General features: G+C 42.6%; 1 protein-coding gene across 1 annotated transcript; it reads right to left on the bottom strand.

Moving 5' to 3' along the window:
- Window positions 1–203: 203 nt before the first annotated feature.
- On the bottom strand, window positions 204–18,735 carry DDX17 (DEAD-box helicase 17). Its single transcript, XM_039725223.1, is given in 14 exon segments — window positions 204–350; window positions 1,713–2,086; window positions 2,739–2,978; window positions 7,173–7,232; window positions 7,721–7,782; window positions 8,254–8,364; window positions 8,681–8,853; window positions 8,942–9,102; window positions 10,672–10,813; window positions 11,113–11,178; window positions 11,786–11,919; window positions 12,057–12,156; window positions 14,373–14,523; window positions 18,604–18,735. Coding segments are annotated over 14 exon segments (1,965 nt in total). The 5' UTR covers window positions 18,648–18,735.
- Window positions 18,736–20,646: the final 1,911 nt, after the last annotated feature.

Genomic DNA, 20,646 nt, shown 5'->3' with positions numbered 1-20,646 from the left:
TACAGAAGGAGTGGGCTGCCTTGTTCATCCATATGCAAGAACGCCAACAGAAAAACCCACAAGCCCCCTGCACTCTCCTAATGCAAAGAGCATGCCTCAAACCAGGAGATGTATCCATCCTTTTGTCATCTTATCAGACCAAGAGCAGCCAACTCCTGTTATCATCTACTGTCTCTGAACCGTCTGGTATTAGAAATAAAAAGTCAACAACATGGGGGAGGGGGTGGGTACTGGTAGGTGGCAGTCTGTCCCATATAGCCCATCACGTTAGTGGCAGGGGGCTGTGGAAACTGTTGTGACATGAGCGGCTGTGGCTGCTGGCCCGAGCGCCCCACCATCCCTGCATACTGCTGTTGGGTAGTGCTCTGTGAGGTTCTCCCAGCTGTACCCCCCCCTCACACCCACCTTAGCCTGTAAAATAAACAAGTTTTATTTACGTATGTACTAAAATTTCACTCTTCTCTAACATTCTCTAAAATACTACCTACCTGCAAGAGCTCAGCTCAAAGGGACCAGTGGAGCAGGGAAATGCACTCAAAAGCCAGAGAAAGCAATAGTCAGTGCAAGGTACAAAAGAAACAAAGCTTCAGAATCAAGATGCACTAACCAGCTCACCGCTTACCTCGCGAAAAGAAGACCCCAGGCAATCTTCTCCTGCCTTCCTCCCCCCAGCCCTTCCCCCAGCCCACCCTATTCAAACCTCTTAAATTTAAGTGTGGAAAACTCTGTCACATTTTATCGAGCGTAGCGGCACTCAGAACATTGCCCATGGCAAAAGGGAGTTTGTTTGTGAAGGACAGACAAACAAAACAACGCTGTTCATCATTTCAGCTCTGCATAATTTCTAGGCTCTCAGGGAAGACTTCTTTCAATAAATCAAACAGAAATTTGAGAGCAGTAACCAATTTAATGATAATCAGGCTCCACGCATTTGCGATGATGCAATTTAACAATTGTAAGGAAAGAACTTACTTAGCTGAACATTTCAGCAGTGGTACCCACAGCAACTGTGGGTAGATGGTTTTCAGGGAGTGAATGCAAGACAGGTTTGGTCTCTACACAGGGTTTTTAACCTCAAGCTCCCTACTGCCGGCTGTTACAGGTAGCAGAAAATGGGGCTTCCAGAACTACAGAAATTGCCAATGTATTTACTCTGAACACCACCCAGCTCAGACAAATGAGAAGAGTTTTCCTAAGGAAAGTCACCTACAGTAAGATTACAAGCAGTAATAGTGAGCTACTAAAAAAAAAAAAAGATTAGGAGAAGTGAGCATTTCTCCCTTGCATTTATATTTTAAATGAAGTGCTTTTTGGCTCCCCCAGTGTTTCCCATCTCTCTTTATACTTCCTGAAATTAAGTTAATGTTGTTACAGAATAGAAACTTCTTTCCCTCAAAAGCAAATTTTCCCACAAACCTCAGACACCAAGATGATCCAGCTGGAACCTATCTGCCTTACACCCTTTTCTTTTAAAAAAAATAAGATTTCCGAATTCCTCAACATGCAAGACAAAAATAATAAATTTCCAGTCAACTATACATATATCTTAAAAAAAAAAGAAAAAAAAGACAGGGTCATTAATGTGGGCTGGGGGCCATTTTTGATGGGCTCAAGGGATTTGGATAGTGAATTCTAAGTCTAACCTGCATGAGAGACATCACAATGGGAAAGAAGAGAAAGAAAAGGTTCCTTTAAATGCAAGAGGTCTACACTGGTCACCAGCGCTGTTGGGTAGTGCTCTGTGAGGTTCTCCCAGCTGTGGCAGCTGTGGTGCTGGCACCATAGCCACTAGCACTGTACTCTGCAGTGCCATAGCCACTTGTGCCATAGGCAGCTGCTCCATAGCTCCCTTGTGTGTAACCATACTGGCTCTGTGCTGCCCCAAAAGCAGAATTTGGGCTCCCGTAGGCACTGCCATAGGTCTTGTTGGCTCCGTTGGCATAACTTTCACCACGCTCACGGTCTCTGAAGCCACCTGAGTCTCTCCGGCCCTCTTTCACTCCCCGGAGCCTCCTGTCACACTCCTCCTGGTACATCAGGTTAGGGTTGTTTACCGAACTGCTCGTTCGGTAACGAGAACGACCTCCTGGCGATGGATACATTAGGATTTAGTACCACGAACAAGTCTTAAACAATGATCTCTGGTACACTTATGCCACCCTTTCTCCCCCTTCACCACCTCCAATTCTGCTCCCAAGGAGCACCTTCTGCTGACTGACTGTAACTTCTCTGCACAGCTGTGCATATGCCTCCTGATTTTGTTCAAGGTGTAAACATGAAATTCAACAAGGGTTCTTTATGTATGTGCTTGGAGACAAAGAAACAGAAGAAATGCAGAACTAATTTAGAAGTATTAAGATCCCTTCAGGGAATGGGAAGAAAAAGTGTGTCAGCTCCTGAAATTCAGTGTATCCCCTTACTGATTTAAATTTTGGACATGCACCTTGTTGCCTTAGTAGGAGCCGTGAGGAAGTAATTACTTCAAGCAAAATCAGCTCCCTGAGGACCTTATGAGAGAAAAAAATTCTACAGCTGAGGTCAAACAAGGGACTGCCTCTCTCTCGGGATAGAAGTACTGCATCCACATGAAGTGTTGGGACCTCAAGTACAGAAGAGCTTTATTTATTAATGTGTTATCTTAGACCTATACTTACTGCTCCCCTACCCTCTCGTAACATCCCCTCCCTCAAAATGGGGAAGGTATCCCCCTGTGTAGCCCTTCTCCCTTGTGCCATTACCTCCACCACCACCTCCTCCTCCTCTGTGGTCCACAAGCTGCATCAGCTTTGGATTGATGGCTTGATTGGCTTCTTCCAAGACTTTGATAAGCTCCCTGGCTTGTTTCAGGTTTCCTGGTGTGAAGAAGGTGTAGGCAGTACCTTTGTTGGTACTGCGTGCGGTACGGCCAATACGGTGCACGTAATCTTCGGAGCTGTTCGGATAGTCGTAGTTTATCACAAATTTAACATCTTCCACGTCTGGTGAAGTGCCCAGCAGCGAAGCACAGTGAAAGGGTGGGGTTCAGGAAAGGGGAGAAGAAGAGAGGACGTGCCAACGAAAGGTGGGGAGCACGAATGCAGGTGACAGTAATAAGAAAAAAAAATACAAAGTTAGTAATTGCACAGAATAAATACAAGACAGACTCATCCCAAAAGAGTAGAAGGCTGAAATTAAGATCATCAGGAACAAAGGTCAGTGTCCTGAAAAAGAATGGCAATTTTAAAGCAGCTTTGCCCTGCACTCAAAGTCATCCTCCCCGGAATGCATTTCTCTGTCTTCTTGTGTCAAAGACACTGATGTTTGTGAATAAGTTAACTGAATTTCGTATTTCTTTTTAACACAATCTGTAAAGTGAAAATGTCACCATCAGACAGAGCAAACTGGGGTGGAGGAAGGGCAGAACTGCCATGGTAAAGCTTTTACTCTGTTGGGAGAAGTCTAACAAAAAATAACAGTAATGAGATCACTTACCTTCCGCTCGGCAACATGAAACAAAAGACAATCTTAAAAATATTTACTTTTACAGTACTAATAAAATACAGTGAATTAACTGCCCTATCCTAAAGCTTTAGGCATTCAAATTACATTAGTTTTATTCAGCCAACTCTTTAAAAATTATTCAAACCTAATGTATCTTAACTTAGCTTTGTAGTTATCACAAGAAGGCATTGCACTAACATTTCTGTGCTGCTCTGTCTAGTTCTGGTAAGCTTGCACAATTTGGAAAATTTGAGTTCTGTAAGTAATTCCCTACTTCCAGTTCAGAAGGAAGCAGGAAATAAAATTACCCAAATGGCTTTATACGCAGCTTCAAAATTTACGACTTCTGAATTGTGTTTTAAGACAAGACTTTGTAAACTTATGTGACAGAAACCAAGTAAATGTTAGTGCAATGCTTCAGTGAAAGCATCTTAAGTACCAAGAGCACCTATTTGCTATATTATACAGTATTTTCAAATGCACCGTTCTACAGTAAGAGCCCTAACAGCTCATAAAAAAAAAAATTTAAAATCTGCATTTTAACAAGAATATTCTGAAAATATCCAAGATAAAACACAGATTTTTGTGATTTCCTTTCCTCTTTTTTTGTTTTGTTTTAAAGAGAGAAACATTCTCTGTTTGTTACCAGACCGATGCACACTCCCTCCTCCTGTGGGAAACCGCTGCAGCCGATCCCGTCTCTTTGCCTTTTATTTTTGGCGGCCTCCTTTCGAAAACTCCGCCCTCTGACACGGGACCACTGGAGCGCGGGGAGCATGCATCAAGGGTCCGTGGCAGCGAGAAGTCCCCACACACGCTCGCTCTGTGAACTGGCTTAGACGCTTCTCTGTAGCCCCATTTGGTTGGGAAGCGCCGGAGAACCTGGGCTCAGGTAAAAGTTTCAGGTCCTCCAACGCTTTTTGTCCCCTATTTGGGGCTCTTAGGGGCAATTGTCAAAAAAATGAAGATACAAAAATTACATCCAAAGGGTCAGACTGCATCTATTGCCCAGACTGCATCAATTTCGAAGGGGTTGTAAGAAAAATAAAAACATTGAGGGTTGTTGTGACATGAGGGGGACTTTATGTCTGTTTCTTATTACAGCAAAGGGGGGGCTCCTCAGTCTTTGCTGACTCCAAAGTCCTGAATCACACCAAAAAAAGGGAGTGAGAAGGCAGGTTTCACAGGGGGCTGCGCGAGTCTCCAGCTAGGGTCCTTGATGCAACAGTTTTTTTAAAAAGGGAAAGTGAAGTATAGAGAGGAGTACGTGTGACAGATTGCATCTTCACAGCCGGGGTGTAGCTAGACTGACAAGCTCCAGGCTACATGGTCCTCAGCCAGTCCCGTTTTGCACATCCAGTAGCAAGTGACTTGAATTACCAGAGAGGATACAAGGATGTGCTTTCCTGTCAGAAAGCACAAGGAACTGTAGCTACCAATGCAGACAGAACTGACTTGACTGGGGAGGAGCAGAAAGAATGGGAAGGCAGAAGAGGAAGATGCAAGGGTGTTTCCAGACTAGAGAGTGGTCCTGGTAGAGCACGCAGCTTGCTGAAGACCAGAGCGTGCACAAGGCTCAGCTTCTCCAGTCTAGCGTGCTCCAAAGTGTTTGTGCACACTCGCAATCCTCCTGCACTTTTAGAAGATAATGTAGCAGGATCACGAATGGAGACTGTCAATCATTTTTGACAGCTACCTGGGAAACATTCCCTTTGTCAGACCATTAGAACATCCTATGGCACAGACAGTCTCCAATTATTAAACGGGACAGATATAAACTAGCAAACATGCTAGTCTAGAGAGCTGTTTAGACCATCATTGTAGATGTATCCCCACCCCTGCACTGAGAATTATCTGCAGCTGATATCAAAGCTTCTGTTAAACAAAACAAAACAAATTCAATATTTTTAATTTCATAGACTGAACAAAAAAAAAGGAAAAAAAAAGAAAAAAAAAATCAGTGCAGAGAGAGGACCTCACTCCAGGGAATTATCACAAAGAAGTCATTACGGGACTCAGAACTTACCTGAAAGAAGCTTTTTTGAAACCAATGTTCCATTAGGAAGAGGGAAAGCCCTGGTGACTCAGCCAAAAGGCGCGCGCCCCTGTTTTATGTTATTTAGGTAGAAGCCTTCACTTTCCAGGATCTTGGAGGAAGTCGTCCAGAAGTTTGCCAGTTAAGTGACTTACTTTAAGCAGCAAACTCAGGGCCCCAAAACAAGTAGAGATGTTGTTCAGTAACAAGAAACAGACTGATACCTTTCCCCCTTAGCTTGGGTGAAGTGGACGATGGGAAGTGAGGGGATTGTTTTCTGAAGTGTTATCCAATTGAGTAGTTTTGGGGGAAGAGTGTTGGTTTTTGTTGATTTTTTTTTTTTTAGGGGGTTGAGGCTGTTTTAAATGTCTAGGCAAGATGCACAAAGAAGCTACCAGCACATAGCAAGCCTGTTTAAAAAATGCTGCTAGAGAAAGCAGCTCTCTTTCATATAAACTGGTTTCAGGCCTCAGTCCCTTCTCCCAACAGGCCCAAGTTCTAACTGCACAGGTCCAGACATGACCCTAGAGGGCAGAGACTGAAGTCCATATAATCACTTCCTGAGGAAGTGCTGGACATTTTTTGAGGGGGGAGGGGAAGGAGGGGTGAAGGTTGTGTGAACAAAGGCTGCCAAGTCTGTTAATGGTCTGCCTGTATTAAAGTGACCATATGATGCACAGCACAGCCACCCTTTCAGCATACAAAGAGTGCTCAGGTAACTGAGGCTTTTAACAAACTAGATTCTCTGAGTTAAATCTCCACCCATTTGCAGTCATTTTGTCTAGAGTTTACTACAATGAGATGCTGACTCTCAAGTAGTTTATCGTCTACCAAACTCAGGGTGGGCAGAGTATTCAACATCTGTTATTAAACTCAGAGCACTTCAGCAGCCATCCTCCTCTTCTAGGGTGGGCAGATGCATAAGGACTGTGCTCAGCACATGGTGCTTCACAACACAAATATGCTTATTATAAAAGGGGGCACAACTGGTGCATCCAGACAGATCATTTTCATACCACCAGAACAGAGCTGTGTGATTTTGATTCAACTACACAGCTGGGTAACAAGATGTTAAAGGCCATATATAATCTCAGTGGTCCTGCCTAGAAGGAACACAGAGGAGGAGGGAAGGTTACATGTCAAGAGCAAAGATCTGGAGCAGTGCTTTCTCAGATGTGAATACATCTGCAGGGTAAACATGCATGTACACTGGGGTTGGTATTCAAATCTGTGGTGTGCCATACGGGGAGAATATTCGCTATTTGCTGTCGAAATGCTCTCCCACAACTTCCTACTTGAACTTTATCTGACACGCTCTGAACTGAGAGCAATCCATCCCTAACATCCAGCTACAAAAGCTGGATTGGGGGAAGAAGTGAGTGTGGTGGAAGGGTTGGGTTGCATAATTGGACGTCTCTTCTCCCTCTTGGCGATCGATTGGTCATGCCTAGGCCTTGCTGCAGACCAAAGCCTGTTCATTAGGAGCAGGAAGAGACTTTGAATATGAAAGAAAAAAAAAAGATTAATGTTAAAAAACGTATTTCACATGTGGGGGAAAATCACGCTTTGAATTTTTTTTTTTTTTTTTAAGAAACGTTTTTCAGTCCAAAGAAGAAAAATATGCAGCAGTAGGCAAGAGTGGTCTATGTGTACAAACCTAGCCCACGAGATGCAACGTCGGTAGCAATGAGGATAGGAGCCTTTCCAGAACGAAACTCTGTAAAACAAAGCATGCTATGAAGTAAGATTTTCCAAAATTATAAAGTTACCTGAATTTGATTTACATTAAATGCTCATTTTCCAGAAGCTAGATAAGGTGGGACAATTCCAGAAACCCCCACAAGTCAGGATATAATGCCTCACCGATTTTTCAAAATCCAGCTGCGTTAAGCAATTTTCCCACTTTGTTTTATCAAAACAAAAAAAAAGGAACAAGTACTGAAATTAAGAGCACAAGAGGCATGAGAAGTCCTTTTACAGTTGTCTATTTGGTCTAGAGATAAAAAACAAACCAAACCAACAAAAAAACCCCACAAACAAACAAAAAAAACCCCAAAAGACAAACCCCCCCTCACAAAAAAAAAGGAAAAAAAAAACCAAAAAACCCAAAAAAACCCACAAACCAACAACAAGACCAGAGAAAAATACGTCTAGGTAAATTAGGTTCAGCAGCCCAAGTTATTATCCTGTCAGTGATGGACTCACCATTAAGCACCCAATCTCTTTCTGGCTGACTCTTGTCTCCATGGATACACATGGCTGGCCAACTGCCAAACAGAGATGTACATTAGTATAGATAGAAAGTACATACATTAAAGAAAACAGAGCTTTATTAGCATTTTGTTTAAAAGGGAAAAACTAAGATTTGAGAAATATTTTATTCTCTGGCATCTAGCTACCCAGCATGTGTACTGTAAACCCACTACCTACCAAAACAACCATTATAATGGTTTGCTATATTATAAATACAGCATTATAAATCACGTTTGCTATATTGATGCAGTCCCCATCAGCATATCGGGATTCTGACACACTAAAAAAGCTGCACCACTCAGAAACACTCTCTCTTGTACTAATGCTTTGATGAAGTGGAATCTTCTGGGAAACAATGCCTGAATTCAGCCAAGAAAATAATGGATAAGTTGTTCCCAACAACAAACATTTAAACCTTACTACTTTTGATTACAATTTTGGTTTCCCACTAGGAAAAAAGTGGAGGAAGGGGAGAAGCTAATCACCCATCTCTGCGCATCCTTCGAGTGAGATCATCACATCGCCTCTTTGTCTCCACAAAGATGATAGTCTTGTTTTCCTTCTCGGCCATGATTTCTTCCATCAGCTGTATCAGTCTAAAACAGACATGAGAGCCAAGACGTTTAGCCACACATACCAGAATATAGGATCTCTCTCCCAAGAGATATTGAGGACATAGACAACACACATCCATATAACTTAGTATCATACAGAATTTCTGCTGGCTTACAGAGGTATGGTCAAAACATACACAAGAAATTAGTTAACTACAAGACTGATTGACTTTGTAGCACTCAAAGGTTAAATAGTACTACAAGTAACTTCACTATTTAGAATTCCTAGTAGCTTACAAAGCATTGCAGACTTTGAAGTACAACCAAAGAAAGCAAAATGGTGGGAACACCAGCTTACTTATGGTCTTTCTCGCTTTCCATGCATACATCCACTATCTGCAGGATATTGTGGTTGGCACTTAGCTCCAAGTTTCCCACATTGATCTGAACATAGTCCTGCAGGAAGTCCTCAGCAAGCTGGCGCACTTCTTTAGGCCAGGTGGCACTCCACATCAGAGTCTGGCGGTCAGGCTAAGGAAAAGGGAAAACAGATTTGTTTATAGCACTAGATTTCAGGTAGGAAAACAAAGGAGACTGTGCTTCTAAAAGGATCACGCACTCTAATCTGGTCAACAATTTTGCGAATTTGTGGCTCGAATCCCATGTCCAACATTCTGTCAGCTTCATCCAGCACCAGGTATGTACACCGACGAAGGTTGGTCTTTCCAGCCTCAAGGAAGTCAATCAAGCGACCTGGTGTAGCAATGCAGATCTCCACACCTTCAGAAGAGAATAAGGAAAAAAGAGTAAGGCTCTTCATTTGAATGTCAGCTGGTATTTTTAGTCAGAATGAATCACCTTCCAGAGCAAAATTGTTTAAAAAAAAAAAGCACCACCCTCATTCGTACCCAAGACTGAGTCACTTCAGTAGAAGCCCCAGTTCTGTTTAATATTTTTTCCATTCTGAAATTACTGTTACAGTGCCATTAGAATAACAAATGCAGTACAGAAACTAAAAGGTTACTACCAGAGAACACCTGTGAAAAGCTATCCAAAAATTAGAAATAGAAGTAAGCTTCTACTCAAGCCTGAACCACCTTCATCCAGATTTATGCAGTCTAAGGTGGTGTTGTTTTCAAACATGAAGTGCTCTTCTTGCTGTATAGGTCAAATTACTTTCACCTTTTTTTAATATATAAAGCCAAAGCACTGACTTTAATACTGAGCAATTATGCACCAACAGTGAGAGACAACCATCTGACCAATGTTTGCAGGGATAAGAAGAGAGTTCAAATATTCCTAACTAACACCAGGCTGGTGATTTACACACTCTTTAAAAGAAAGACCTGGTTACCACCAATTCCCAAATTTTACAGGCGAGTATTTCAGTGTAACTGAAATGTCCACAGAAGGTAAGTTTCAGGAAGAAGAGGCATGAAAAGGATTTTCTTTATGCAGAACATCCATTTTACAGCACTCCAAAAAGGTGTGCAAAAACCTCAGCATGCTGATCCTCCCAAGGACTCTTCCACTGAAGATGCTGGGCTTGAGTTGGAAAGTAACTGTATTCTTGAACAGAGATATCCCACAGACCTCCACCACGCACGCCTTTGTCCCACTATTGCAGTTTGCAATAAGGACCCTGTGAACTGCAGTGGTCAGCTAAATTTTCTGATTTCTTGACTAGATCTGTATGCATATCTGCCTTGATAACAATTCTTTTATCTTTTCACATAATTCTATTACATTTTATATGGTGAAGATGAAAGCCATCAGCACATTCCTGAATTTGAAATTAGAGATCACTGAAGCACTACCATGTTACAGTGGTTGCTTACAAGGCACATAGTGCTTAGTGCTTAAGATTAATTTTAAAAAACCCAAACAACAAAAACTACCAATAAAATCTGTGACCAAAGCAAAATCACTCACTGCTCCGGCTCCTGTCCAAAGATGCTTCTATATATTCAGAAACAAAGTTTGAGTATTTGAATGAACATAGGCAGAAAACCTGAAATCTGCCTTAAGAAAAATCCTTCCTTAAACATGCTGGTATTGCATTTCCTTAAAATAAGCTGTTGTCTTTCTGTGAAGTTTTCTTTTTTCCCTTTCTACACCCTGATGATCTTCACAAGTGGAATGATCAAAGAGCAAACAAAAAGAAAATCTAATATCCAAGTCACTACACAGCAAAGAAGAGAACTATCTCATGAACTATCACTGCAACTGGAAATTGAGGCACTCCTTCACTCTCACCCCATTCTAGACAGGTTTTGAGAAGTTTTATTTCTACAGAAATTTTACAATACCACTTCCTCCAGAAACTGCAAGCACCCATTTTAAAATTACCTCTTTCTAAATCTCTGATCTGGGGGCCTTTGGGTGCTCCTCCATATATGCAGGTACTCTTCAGTCTTGAACATTTGCCATAATCATCAGCCACCTGCTGCACTTGCTGGGCCAACTCTCTAGTAGGTGCCAGAACCAGACACTGCAAAAGGAAATGATTCAGGAAGTCAAGCTGCATACACATCCCTAACATAAAACCATAAGCAAAGTTGGACCATCTGCTCTTTATTAGCTGAAACATTTAAATATCTTTAGACTACACCAGCAATTGCACAGAATTTCAACTGAGTGGGATGCTCACATTGTGATAGTAAAAATTCCTATTCTGACAGGAATAGGATAGGAAAAACTACTACTCTGATACATCAATTAAATAAAGCACCATCTCATTAACAATGTCATGCCATACATACAAAACACAGAGAATCAACAACCACTTACAATTGGGCCATCCCCTCTCTCCAAATATGGCTGATGGTTGATGTGAACAATTGCAGGCAACAAGTACTAAAAGAGAAGAAAACAGTATTCTGTAATATATACAAATTGTGATTCTGCAAAACCAGATACCTGCATTTATCAAGCAGAACAGATTTTCAGAGCTGCTGACCAACTGCATCCACTTTGGCATAAGCACAAAAACTGGCTGCTCAGCACCTCTGAAAGGAAGGCTCACTTAAGTTTGGAGTGTAAGTTAGCAGAACGGAGTAGTCATTATCTTAACCCATGTTTCAAAAAGCTTTAAAAATTCTTTTTAACACTGGAGCTAAAATTAATGTCTATGCTTAAATTAAACCATTAGTTTATTTTATTATTGTGTAGTTTATAAAACTAGTGTGCTAAAGAGAATATCCTGTTTTTTTTAAACCACAATGTAAGCACAGACCAAAGAGAACTGACTAAGCATCCAAACAGGAAGATGCACAAAACCTGTGAACACAAGAGGCTTGTAGCTGAGCTGAAACTCAAGTGTCCCCCATGATGCCATACAAAAAGCTTTAAAAATGTAATCATCCCACTGCTACTACTGGCAAGCCCAAAAACTAACTCATAGGTAATTTCTACTGGGTGACCAGGAAAGCTAGCTGGAGAAAGGAAAGGAAAGCATACTCACTGCCAGTGTCTTCCCAGAGCCGGTCTGCGCAATGCCCACCATGTCACGGCCGCTGAGGGCGAGCGGAAAGCCTTGGCACTGAATTGGAGTGGGCTCCGTGAAGTTCTGGTCCATCAAGGCATCCATCACGTACTCTTCAGAAATCAAGAAAATAATACATTTCTTAAAGGATAACTGAGGCTTTAGAGAACCTTCTAGAGAATAGAAGCAGCAACTGTTCAGGTATTTTCGGAGCAATCTTCATGATCTTAAAGATGGCAAAAATACTTACGCGGAAAGCTACACTGGTGGAAGGCAAACACCGGCTTGGGGCAGCCCTCCATTCCCCGAATTGTTATCTCCTTCTTCCTTCGCAGCTCTTCAACTTCATACTATTTATGAAAAAAGGGAAAAAAAAAGGGGGACTTAAAGTGCATATTTCTAACTACTAACTCTCTTCTCACCTCTGGATAACAGCTTTGTTAGAGAACTAAATTCACACACTGATCTAGAAAAGACTTCTTTACTAAAGACTTTAAGTCTGAGTTATTGCACAGATTCTCTGATATTCAGAGGTATGAGCTCCCTACATAGCCTACAAATGTCAATCTCTTCTTACAACCAGCCCTTCTAAATGAAAAGCATGTTAAAGGAATATTTTTAGGAATTACACTTTTTCCAGAAGCCAGAAATGACCAACAGTTTGAAAAGTGATTAGAAACACAGGATAAGAAATATACTTTATGTGACAGTGCTAAGAATTAAACAGACTAAACAGCTCCTAATATGCCATGAACAGAAGGCAGAGCAGTCCTTCTCCATCAATTAACACATTCCAGAGGCAGATAAATACAGAGTTCTTGCTGGATAATTTGCAACTCAAATGTTGCTTGGAATGCTTCAGAGAATGAAAGAAGCTCTGACAACATCATAATGATACCCTAGGCCCTCACAATTCTTTTAAGGAACTTCTTGTAATATTTCTGAAATGTGTAGACAACCACACAATTTCAGGATTAGAAGAAGTGTTTTATTTTTGTCTAGGTTATCTTTCAAGTCCAACTTTCCTTTGCAACATTCTTCAGACAATTCATGATCTTATTGTAATGCTTATTAGAAATCAACAGAGACACTGGAATACCAAACAGGCATTTTATCCAAAGCAACAGATTCTGTATTTCTGAGAATCCCTTGAGCTTGAATTAAAAGGCAAAAAAAGAAAATTACTTCTGGGAAAACATGAAAATCCTTTTAGCTGGCTAAGCCAAAGGCAGCTACAGCAGCTGATGCAAAGCATGGCTCAGTAGCTCAATCTGTGGTATCTTTAGGAAGTTAATATCCTTATGCCATATGCATATTTCACAAAAGTATTTGTAAGTCTATGCAGTCAGATAATGACATTTTGTTTGTTTGTTGCCTTATGTTAAGAGCAAAATCTATTAATTTCTAATTATAAAAATATGTTGCACCAAAGACTAGGCTAGACTCAGGTTTGGTAGGAAAGGAAGATTTCTGTATCTACACAGTAAACACAGAGTACTGCAGCTGGTTTTGAGCCCCCTGTGTGAGAAGAACATTGTTTTAATGGGGCATGTCCAATTATGGGGGAAAGCTGGAGGCTGCAGTACAGGCCATATGAAGACATACTGGGAGCACTGGATTTGTTTAGCTTGGGAAAGATTGGGCTAACAGTGACCTGCTACTTTCAACTACTTGATGGGTCACTATAGGAAAGACGTTCAAAATCCCATGAAAAACATTAAGCCCTGAGACAGCCACCCAGAGAAGACATAAATTCTCCTTATCTCTGGGGATATTCAAACTCAAAAGGACAAGGCACTAAGCAACCTGCTCTAGTTCTACCATTAGTTCTGCTCTAAGCAGAGGATTAGACTAGAGATGTCCCCCAAGGCCTCCTTCAGCTCAAATTACTCTTATGACAAAATACTACATTCAAACCTGTCGCCCTGATTTTTTAAGACTTTCTAAAGCCTTCTGATGTTTGCATTCTTGTATGAAACTTTCTCATACACTTTTGTGTAAACAACTTATTGTTTGCATTCTTTTATGGAGGAGGAGAAATTTGATGGACTGTTGGTTTGTCCAGTGTCCCTGGAGAGGTGGCACTTTCACCTTCCAATCCTCTGTCACCTTTGGAAATCTATAAATGTAGGAGTCAGAAAATAAACTTTCTCTTTTCCCTGTCTAAGAGCAGCAGCGTGTTTGCGTCGTGTTGTCTTGTGTCCTGTAGCGACAAAACCTTTCTCATGTATTTCTGTCACTTTTAGTTCATTAGCTTACATTTTTCCAGGGCTTCTCCAGGACTGTAAATTTTGTCTCCACTGACAAACTGCCAGACCAGACAAGCACTATAAAGATGCATTATGAATGACAAAATAGAAACTATCTCATATAAAAGCAATCAAGAAGAGAAGCACATCCTTTGCTAATGTTAAATAGTAAAGGCAACTAGAATCAGTATCCAGCAGAGTTCACACGCCAAACAAGCTTAATGAAGAGACAGCTCTACTTTATATGCTGTCCCAGACTTCCTAGAACAAGTTTTTCAGCTTGTGACATTTTCTATTGTAGACAACATAGCACTTACTGGAGTAAGCCTGGCCACTTCCGGATGTTCCACATAAAAATTCTTCTCAAACTTGGGCAGCTCATTTAAATCCCATTTTTTCTTACGTAAACGCTCCCCTGGATTACCAAATTTCTTTGGAGGAAGAGGACCTCCACGACTTGCTCCAAACCTGTGAATGTGAATGTTAGTTACTTTAAAAAAAACACAACCAGTACTTTAAAACTATTCTAGAATTACTGTGGAATTTTCTTAAGCATTTTCTGTTGTGCTTTCCCCAAGCACAACATTCTAGTAAGTCACCTCCCTCCAATCACTATGATGGTATAAAACGTCTTGAAATAACAAATCTGCTTTGGGTTGTTTCTGATCCTAAAACCATGTTATTGGAATTCAGCCCTTTAAAGCTCCTGCCTCTAGGACATGGCTGCTGTACACCTATGGCATTTGTCTTGAAACTGACAGTGCACTTCCAACACAGTTACATAAAAGGGATGAGAAAAATCTCTCCTTGCAAATTCCTTCTCTGTCTCTCAAGGTTAGTTTTAGACTAGACAGCTGTTTCACTATCTCCCCCTCTGTATCATCTCTCCCTTCCTTCCTATCAAGAAGTATGCCTCAAATGAAAAACAGCAGACTGAAGAACAGAAAGTAAACAAGTTCAGCCAAGCCCGCAAGTCTCTCTGTAATTCTGTTATCAACATTTAAAAAAAAAACCCTTATTTTTAAAACACAGCTTAAGAGGAGAAAAAAAGCTCATGTCCACAAAAAAAAATTCTGTTCTAGCAGAACAATTCTAAAGCTATTGCTCTTTCTCTCTAAGTTTTCTTTATCCAGTTAATTATATACAATTCAGAAGGTAAGAACTAACTGTAATGACTGGCCAATGCAATAGTCTAAACATGAGCTTGTGGCAGCAAGCTGTAAGAGTAACTCAAAACCCAGTGGCATTATATGTTTATTTACTGTAAATATCATGAACTGTATTTTAAAATAAAACACCCCCAAAAAAATTTCAGTGCTTTCATCAGTTAACTGTACTTTAAAATAACACACCCAAAAAAAAAAATTTCAGCGCTTTCATCAGTATTGTACAAACTCAGCAGAAAGAACTTTTCAAAATGCTATCAAGTCCATTTTTGTCCTAAAGGTACAGCTTTATGCAAAACATGAATTAATGAGACATGCCCATTTCAAACAACTTTTAGACAGCAAAACCAAAGCATCTGTACCCTACCCAGGCAGTCCACTAGTAAACAAAAAACTGGTAATGAAATAAAGTGAAAGCAACAAAAATCTCTAAGCAACATTCTTACAGAATTAACTTGTGGATGAAAGAGGGGGTAGAAGAGTTACCAAAAAATACACAAGAGCTGAAAAAAAAATCTGAATTATCTGAAGTACAAGACTACCTGCTCAAACATTAACTACATTTGTTCTTTAAATTACTTCCCAATGGAAACTATAAATTATAGTGACTAAGAGACCAAAGAAACACTACTCAAATCAATATTTTAGCAGGAAGAAGTGGTTAAATTGTTGGAAAGGCCAAGTATATGGTAGATATAATTGAACTTGAACTTAAAACCTGCTAAGCTAGTTTTAAGATATCTGCTGTGTTGCAACTGTGCACTAGCCTTCTTCACTTTCCTATCAATATCCCTTATTATCTCATCTGTGTGTCTATCAGATCCCCCAGACAGCCTGCAGAGTCATCAAGTTCTTTTCTGAAAAAGACTGTGAAACACAACTTCAAAAATGCATTTAAGCATTATGTTTCCTTTCAGGACAAGGGAAAAAAAAGGCACAGACTTTAATTTACAGGGGTGTTCACCTTTAGTGATGCTGTTTGTTACCACAAAATGTCAAAAATTCCTAAAGAACAGTTCCTAGAAAACCCATAACCTCACTCAAGTCCACCAGAGGTTCAAAGGGCTGATGAGTTCCCTTAGAAAAGGAAAGGACAGGGCTGCCTGCAAGGCTGGACACTGCAACAGCTGGCACCATGAACCTGCTCCAAAGCTATGCAGAGGGAGAAAATGACACATTCTACACAGAAGGCACAGTTTCAGTTCTCCACTCTTACACACAACATGCCTGGACACTGACATGTATCCAGGAAAGGAGCCCCCCAGCAGCCCTTGAAGGCTGCCTCTGTGGGGGTTCTGTTGCTAAACTGGCAGTAAGTGACACTTCACATTCTGACTGCAAGTAAAATGAGATTCCAACTCCAATTAAACTGAGTGAAATCTAGCATTTCCCTGGTTTGCCAACAGCTCCCTTTTCAAAGGTAAATTCAAGCTGGCTCAAAACATTGTTCCCTAATATTACTGGTGCCACCACTTCTGGGACAAAACTGAGTAAATCTGATACATTCCAGAGCAAAACACAACAATTTTCCATCCTAAGAAATCACCTACAGCTCATTCCTGACAAGAGGAAACTAGAACCCTTTTATGTGATTAGACTACAAAAGAAGTGGTGATAAACTTTCAAAAGGTGCTGAACCAACACACTGGGTGGCCCAATATTTTATACAGGTTATTTATGAAGCAAGATAGTTGTTAGTGGTTACAAATATTTTCATACCTTAAAATTATGTATGTAACAAATTGAATCCTAATGTGTTAAAGCTTACAGGATAATATGCAAAAAAAAAAAAAAAAAAAAAAAAGAAAAAAAGAAAAAGGATAGATCTTTCATGCAAATGTCCACAAACTTCACAAAAAAGCATGTAGGCACTTCTTTTACTCATGCAAAACTCCTGATCTAAAAGAGAAGCATCCACTATAATTAAAGACTTTGCAGAAAATGAAATAACCCTAATTTTAAGGCACATCAAGTGTTGTGGCAACGCTTTGGCCAGTGCTCTTTTAAGTAACTGTACATAAATCTGCATACTCAAACTCACTCACTAAACTCCAAAAACAGCTGTGGTCTGATCTATCTCAGACTTGCCAAAGTGCTTACTCCAATGTCCTTGTGTTAAACTGAGCTGAAAATCTCTTAGCAGAAAAACACCAGAACCCTCCTCTCTGTGAAAAAAAAAATGAAAGTATCTTTTAATTTCAGAATGTTAAATGTGGGTGTAAGATAAAGCACTGATACAACTATCTCCCTCCACAGCCAACAAGAAACTGAATGTCAAAGTGCATTGCAATGCATAGCAAAATATTCTTTAATCTCCCAGTGGCGAGGGAAAACAAGAGGAAAAGGAAGTGAGTGAAAAAAAAAAGAAAAAAATAGAGAAGACTCATTAACTGAGATCAAGTTTACTATATAGCAGACCACACACTATATGTTTTTTGGTAATCCTTGAGAACTACTCATGATCTGAAAACGCCACTCTCAGAAATGAGTTTTAACTTTCTCTTCAAAAAGGCCTGGCACGAAAGCCTTATTACTTTCAACACTTCAAAACCTCCAGACTCAATCTAGTTACGCAGTGTAACACCACCGTACTTACTGCTGTCACTGTCCAAAGAAAAAAAATCACATCAAATCAAACCTGCGAAAGCCTTTTGCAAGCCAAACCTCCTTTAAACAACAGATTGAAGAGTACCAAGCACTAGGCCTTTCCAGAAGCACACAAACAATTTCTGTAGCACTATGTCAGCTCGGCAAGCGTGGTCCAGCACCGTGGTAGACCGAGATCACCCTCCCGAGTGGCCAGGTCCCCCGCAAGGCAGCGTTTCCAACCCCGTTTCCTATCACGGTAAGCCTAGGAGCGCAGCTGAGAGACACCTTCCCCCCACTGCCATCTTTCCAGCAAGTCCAGAAGGAGCAATGACAACCAGAAGGGCAGACAGAAGGACAGCCAGCCCTGCCAGGGCCACCGAGACCTTCGTGGCTGGTAGGGGGGAGGGTGACACGGGTCTCGCGGGGTAAATAAGGAGGCTGGCAGAAAATAATTAAGGGGGCAGGGTGGATGCAGGCCTTAAAATTGCAAGCAAGGCTCAGAACTAGTTACACATGGACGGTGGAAAAGCTAAATAAATTTTAAAAAATTAAAAAATTAAAACCCCACAAAACACTCCAAACCCACCACCCCGCCTTGGGAACAGATAAATCTCCAACCACCCCCGCCCCCACACGAGAATCGATGGGGGGACTCTCCCCAGAGGGGATTCTGGCTCCCCCAACACCGCCGCTCCAACACGGAGCCCCCGAGCCGCGGCCTTCCCCCGCCCCCAACGCAGGCGCCCGGCCTCCCCCACCGCCCCCCGCCGTGCCGAGCCCCCCTCCCCCTTACCCGCCGCGGTCTCGGTCGCGGCCCCGGTCCCCGAAGCCTCTCATCGCCCCCGGAGGGGTGGGTGAGAGGCAGCGGAACGCCGGCCGTGGGGACGGCGAGGGGCTGGGGGTACGGGGCGAGGGTCCAGCCAGGGGCGGCTGCGCCTCGGAGGCCTCGCTCTGCGCCACCTCGCCTCTTTGGTGGGACACAAAAGGAGAAGAGGTGGTCAGAGGGTCCGAGACCCGCTGGGCGTCAGCGGCCGGAACGGCGGGGCTCTCGGTCGGCTCCAGGGCCCGGGCAGTGTGGAGACACCAGCGTCTTCTTCCTCCGCGCTCCCGGCACAAAATGGCCGCCGCCGCCCCGGCCCGCTCCGCTTACGTTACGGGCAGCCCGGAGCTGCGCAAACTGCGGCCCTCCGAAACACCTACGCCTATTCACGGAACTCAACTGCGCACTAAGCGCGCTCGGCGAAACGCCGCCCCGTGCAGTGTCAGGCGGGCTACGAAAAGTGCGTAACGTTCTTTACTTAGAGTCGGGGCCCTGCGTGAGGAAGGAGGAGGGGAGGCGTAACGCTATTCCCCAAAGTCAGGTGCGCAAGGAGCACTCTCCGTAACCCTTTCTGCAGGGCAGGGAATACCTGGGCCGAGGCGCACGTTACGTAAGTGCAGGGCGTACGCAAGGTGCTTAACTCAGGCCGGCATAGGGCGGGAAGAGCCCGGTGCGCATGGTGTAACATTCTTACGCGGCCCGTGCAGGCCGGGCCGGAGGGTTACGCTAGATTCGCAGACGGTTTGAAGAATACGGTTCGTCGGCTGCTCGCCCACGGGCGCCGCCGAGGTGGCGGCGGGTTGAGGACACGATGATGGGACAATGGCGGAACAATAAAGGGACGCTGGGCGGCGGGGCGGGAGCGGCTCTTTGGACCTCTGTGGCGGCTCCGGCGGGCCGAGGTCGTTCCCTGTCAGATTAGTAGGGGGATCTCGGCGCGGCGCGGGGGCAGGAGCAGAGTGACAGCGGCCATGATGTTTGCTGTCGCCTCAGCGCCGGCAGGCCGGGAGAGAATTCCCCATACGAGCCAGAGACTCCTCGCTGAAAGGCAGAATCACCCACGAGACGATTACGTGGCACAGACCATAAATCCTTCTGTGCTGTGTGTGTGCTGTCGCAGGTCACTGTGTCCTGGCACAAGGAGCCGTGTCCCATGGGTGGCGGGGTTAGAGCAGCCAAACACAGCCCCGGCCCACACCGCGTTATCGCTATCAGCAGTCATTTCTGGGCTCTCAGGTTATCAAAAACTGCTTGTACTGGCAGAAGGGAAGGCAAGGCCCCTTTACTTTCAGACCCTTGGATAAAAATAACAGCCTAGAACGACACGCAAATTACCATTTTAGTTTCACATGCTATATATATATATGTATGTATGTATCACATGTGTGAGAAAGCAAAAAGCAATCTGAGTGCTTAAAATAAAATGCAAGAATGTTTCTGTAAGAAACCTGGGTCTTTTAAGTGGGTGGCAGGGAGTCAAGTGACACTGCATGCTCTCACCGACACTGGGTACTTGGCCACTGGATAAAAATGCCTAGTGTGGAAAAGCCTGGCACATGCAAAGCTCTGGACATTGCATTAAATTACAATGGCTGACCCATTCTGGCTCTCCCAGATGAACCAGCTTTCCAGCCTACAGCTCTCTAGATTTTCCCACAAAGAAAAATAGTGCTTTACCTCAGGAAAAATATCAACTATCTGTTAAGAAACCACTTAGGGAAGGCAAGCCCTCTAGGTCTGTCACAAGGAAAAGCCTGGCTAAAATGTCAGACCTTTCTGGTCATTGCTGCCTTTTTATTTGATGTTATCTTACATGCATTTGGTAATCTAAACAAAAAAAAAATTTATTTTGCTTGCCAGTGAGGACAAGTTGTTTGACTAGATACCAAAATCAGACTCATTGTAATTACCAGAAAACAAAGACTTCCCCTTTATATCCATATGTATGTGTGTGTGTGTGTATGTATTAATTTATTTAAAACAAGCAATTCCATGAGCATTGGGGATATTGTAAAA

The sequence above is a fragment of the Passer montanus genome, unplaced genomic scaffold (genome assembly GCF_014805655.1).
Source record: "Passer montanus isolate IOZ18808 unplaced genomic scaffold, ASM1480565v1 scaffold55, whole genome shotgun sequence".
Taxonomy (NCBI): domain Eukaryota; kingdom Metazoa; phylum Chordata; class Aves; order Passeriformes; family Passeridae; genus Passer; species Passer montanus.
The sequence above is the reverse complement of the archived record's forward strand: the minus strand, read 5'-3'. Positions and strand labels throughout refer to the sequence as shown.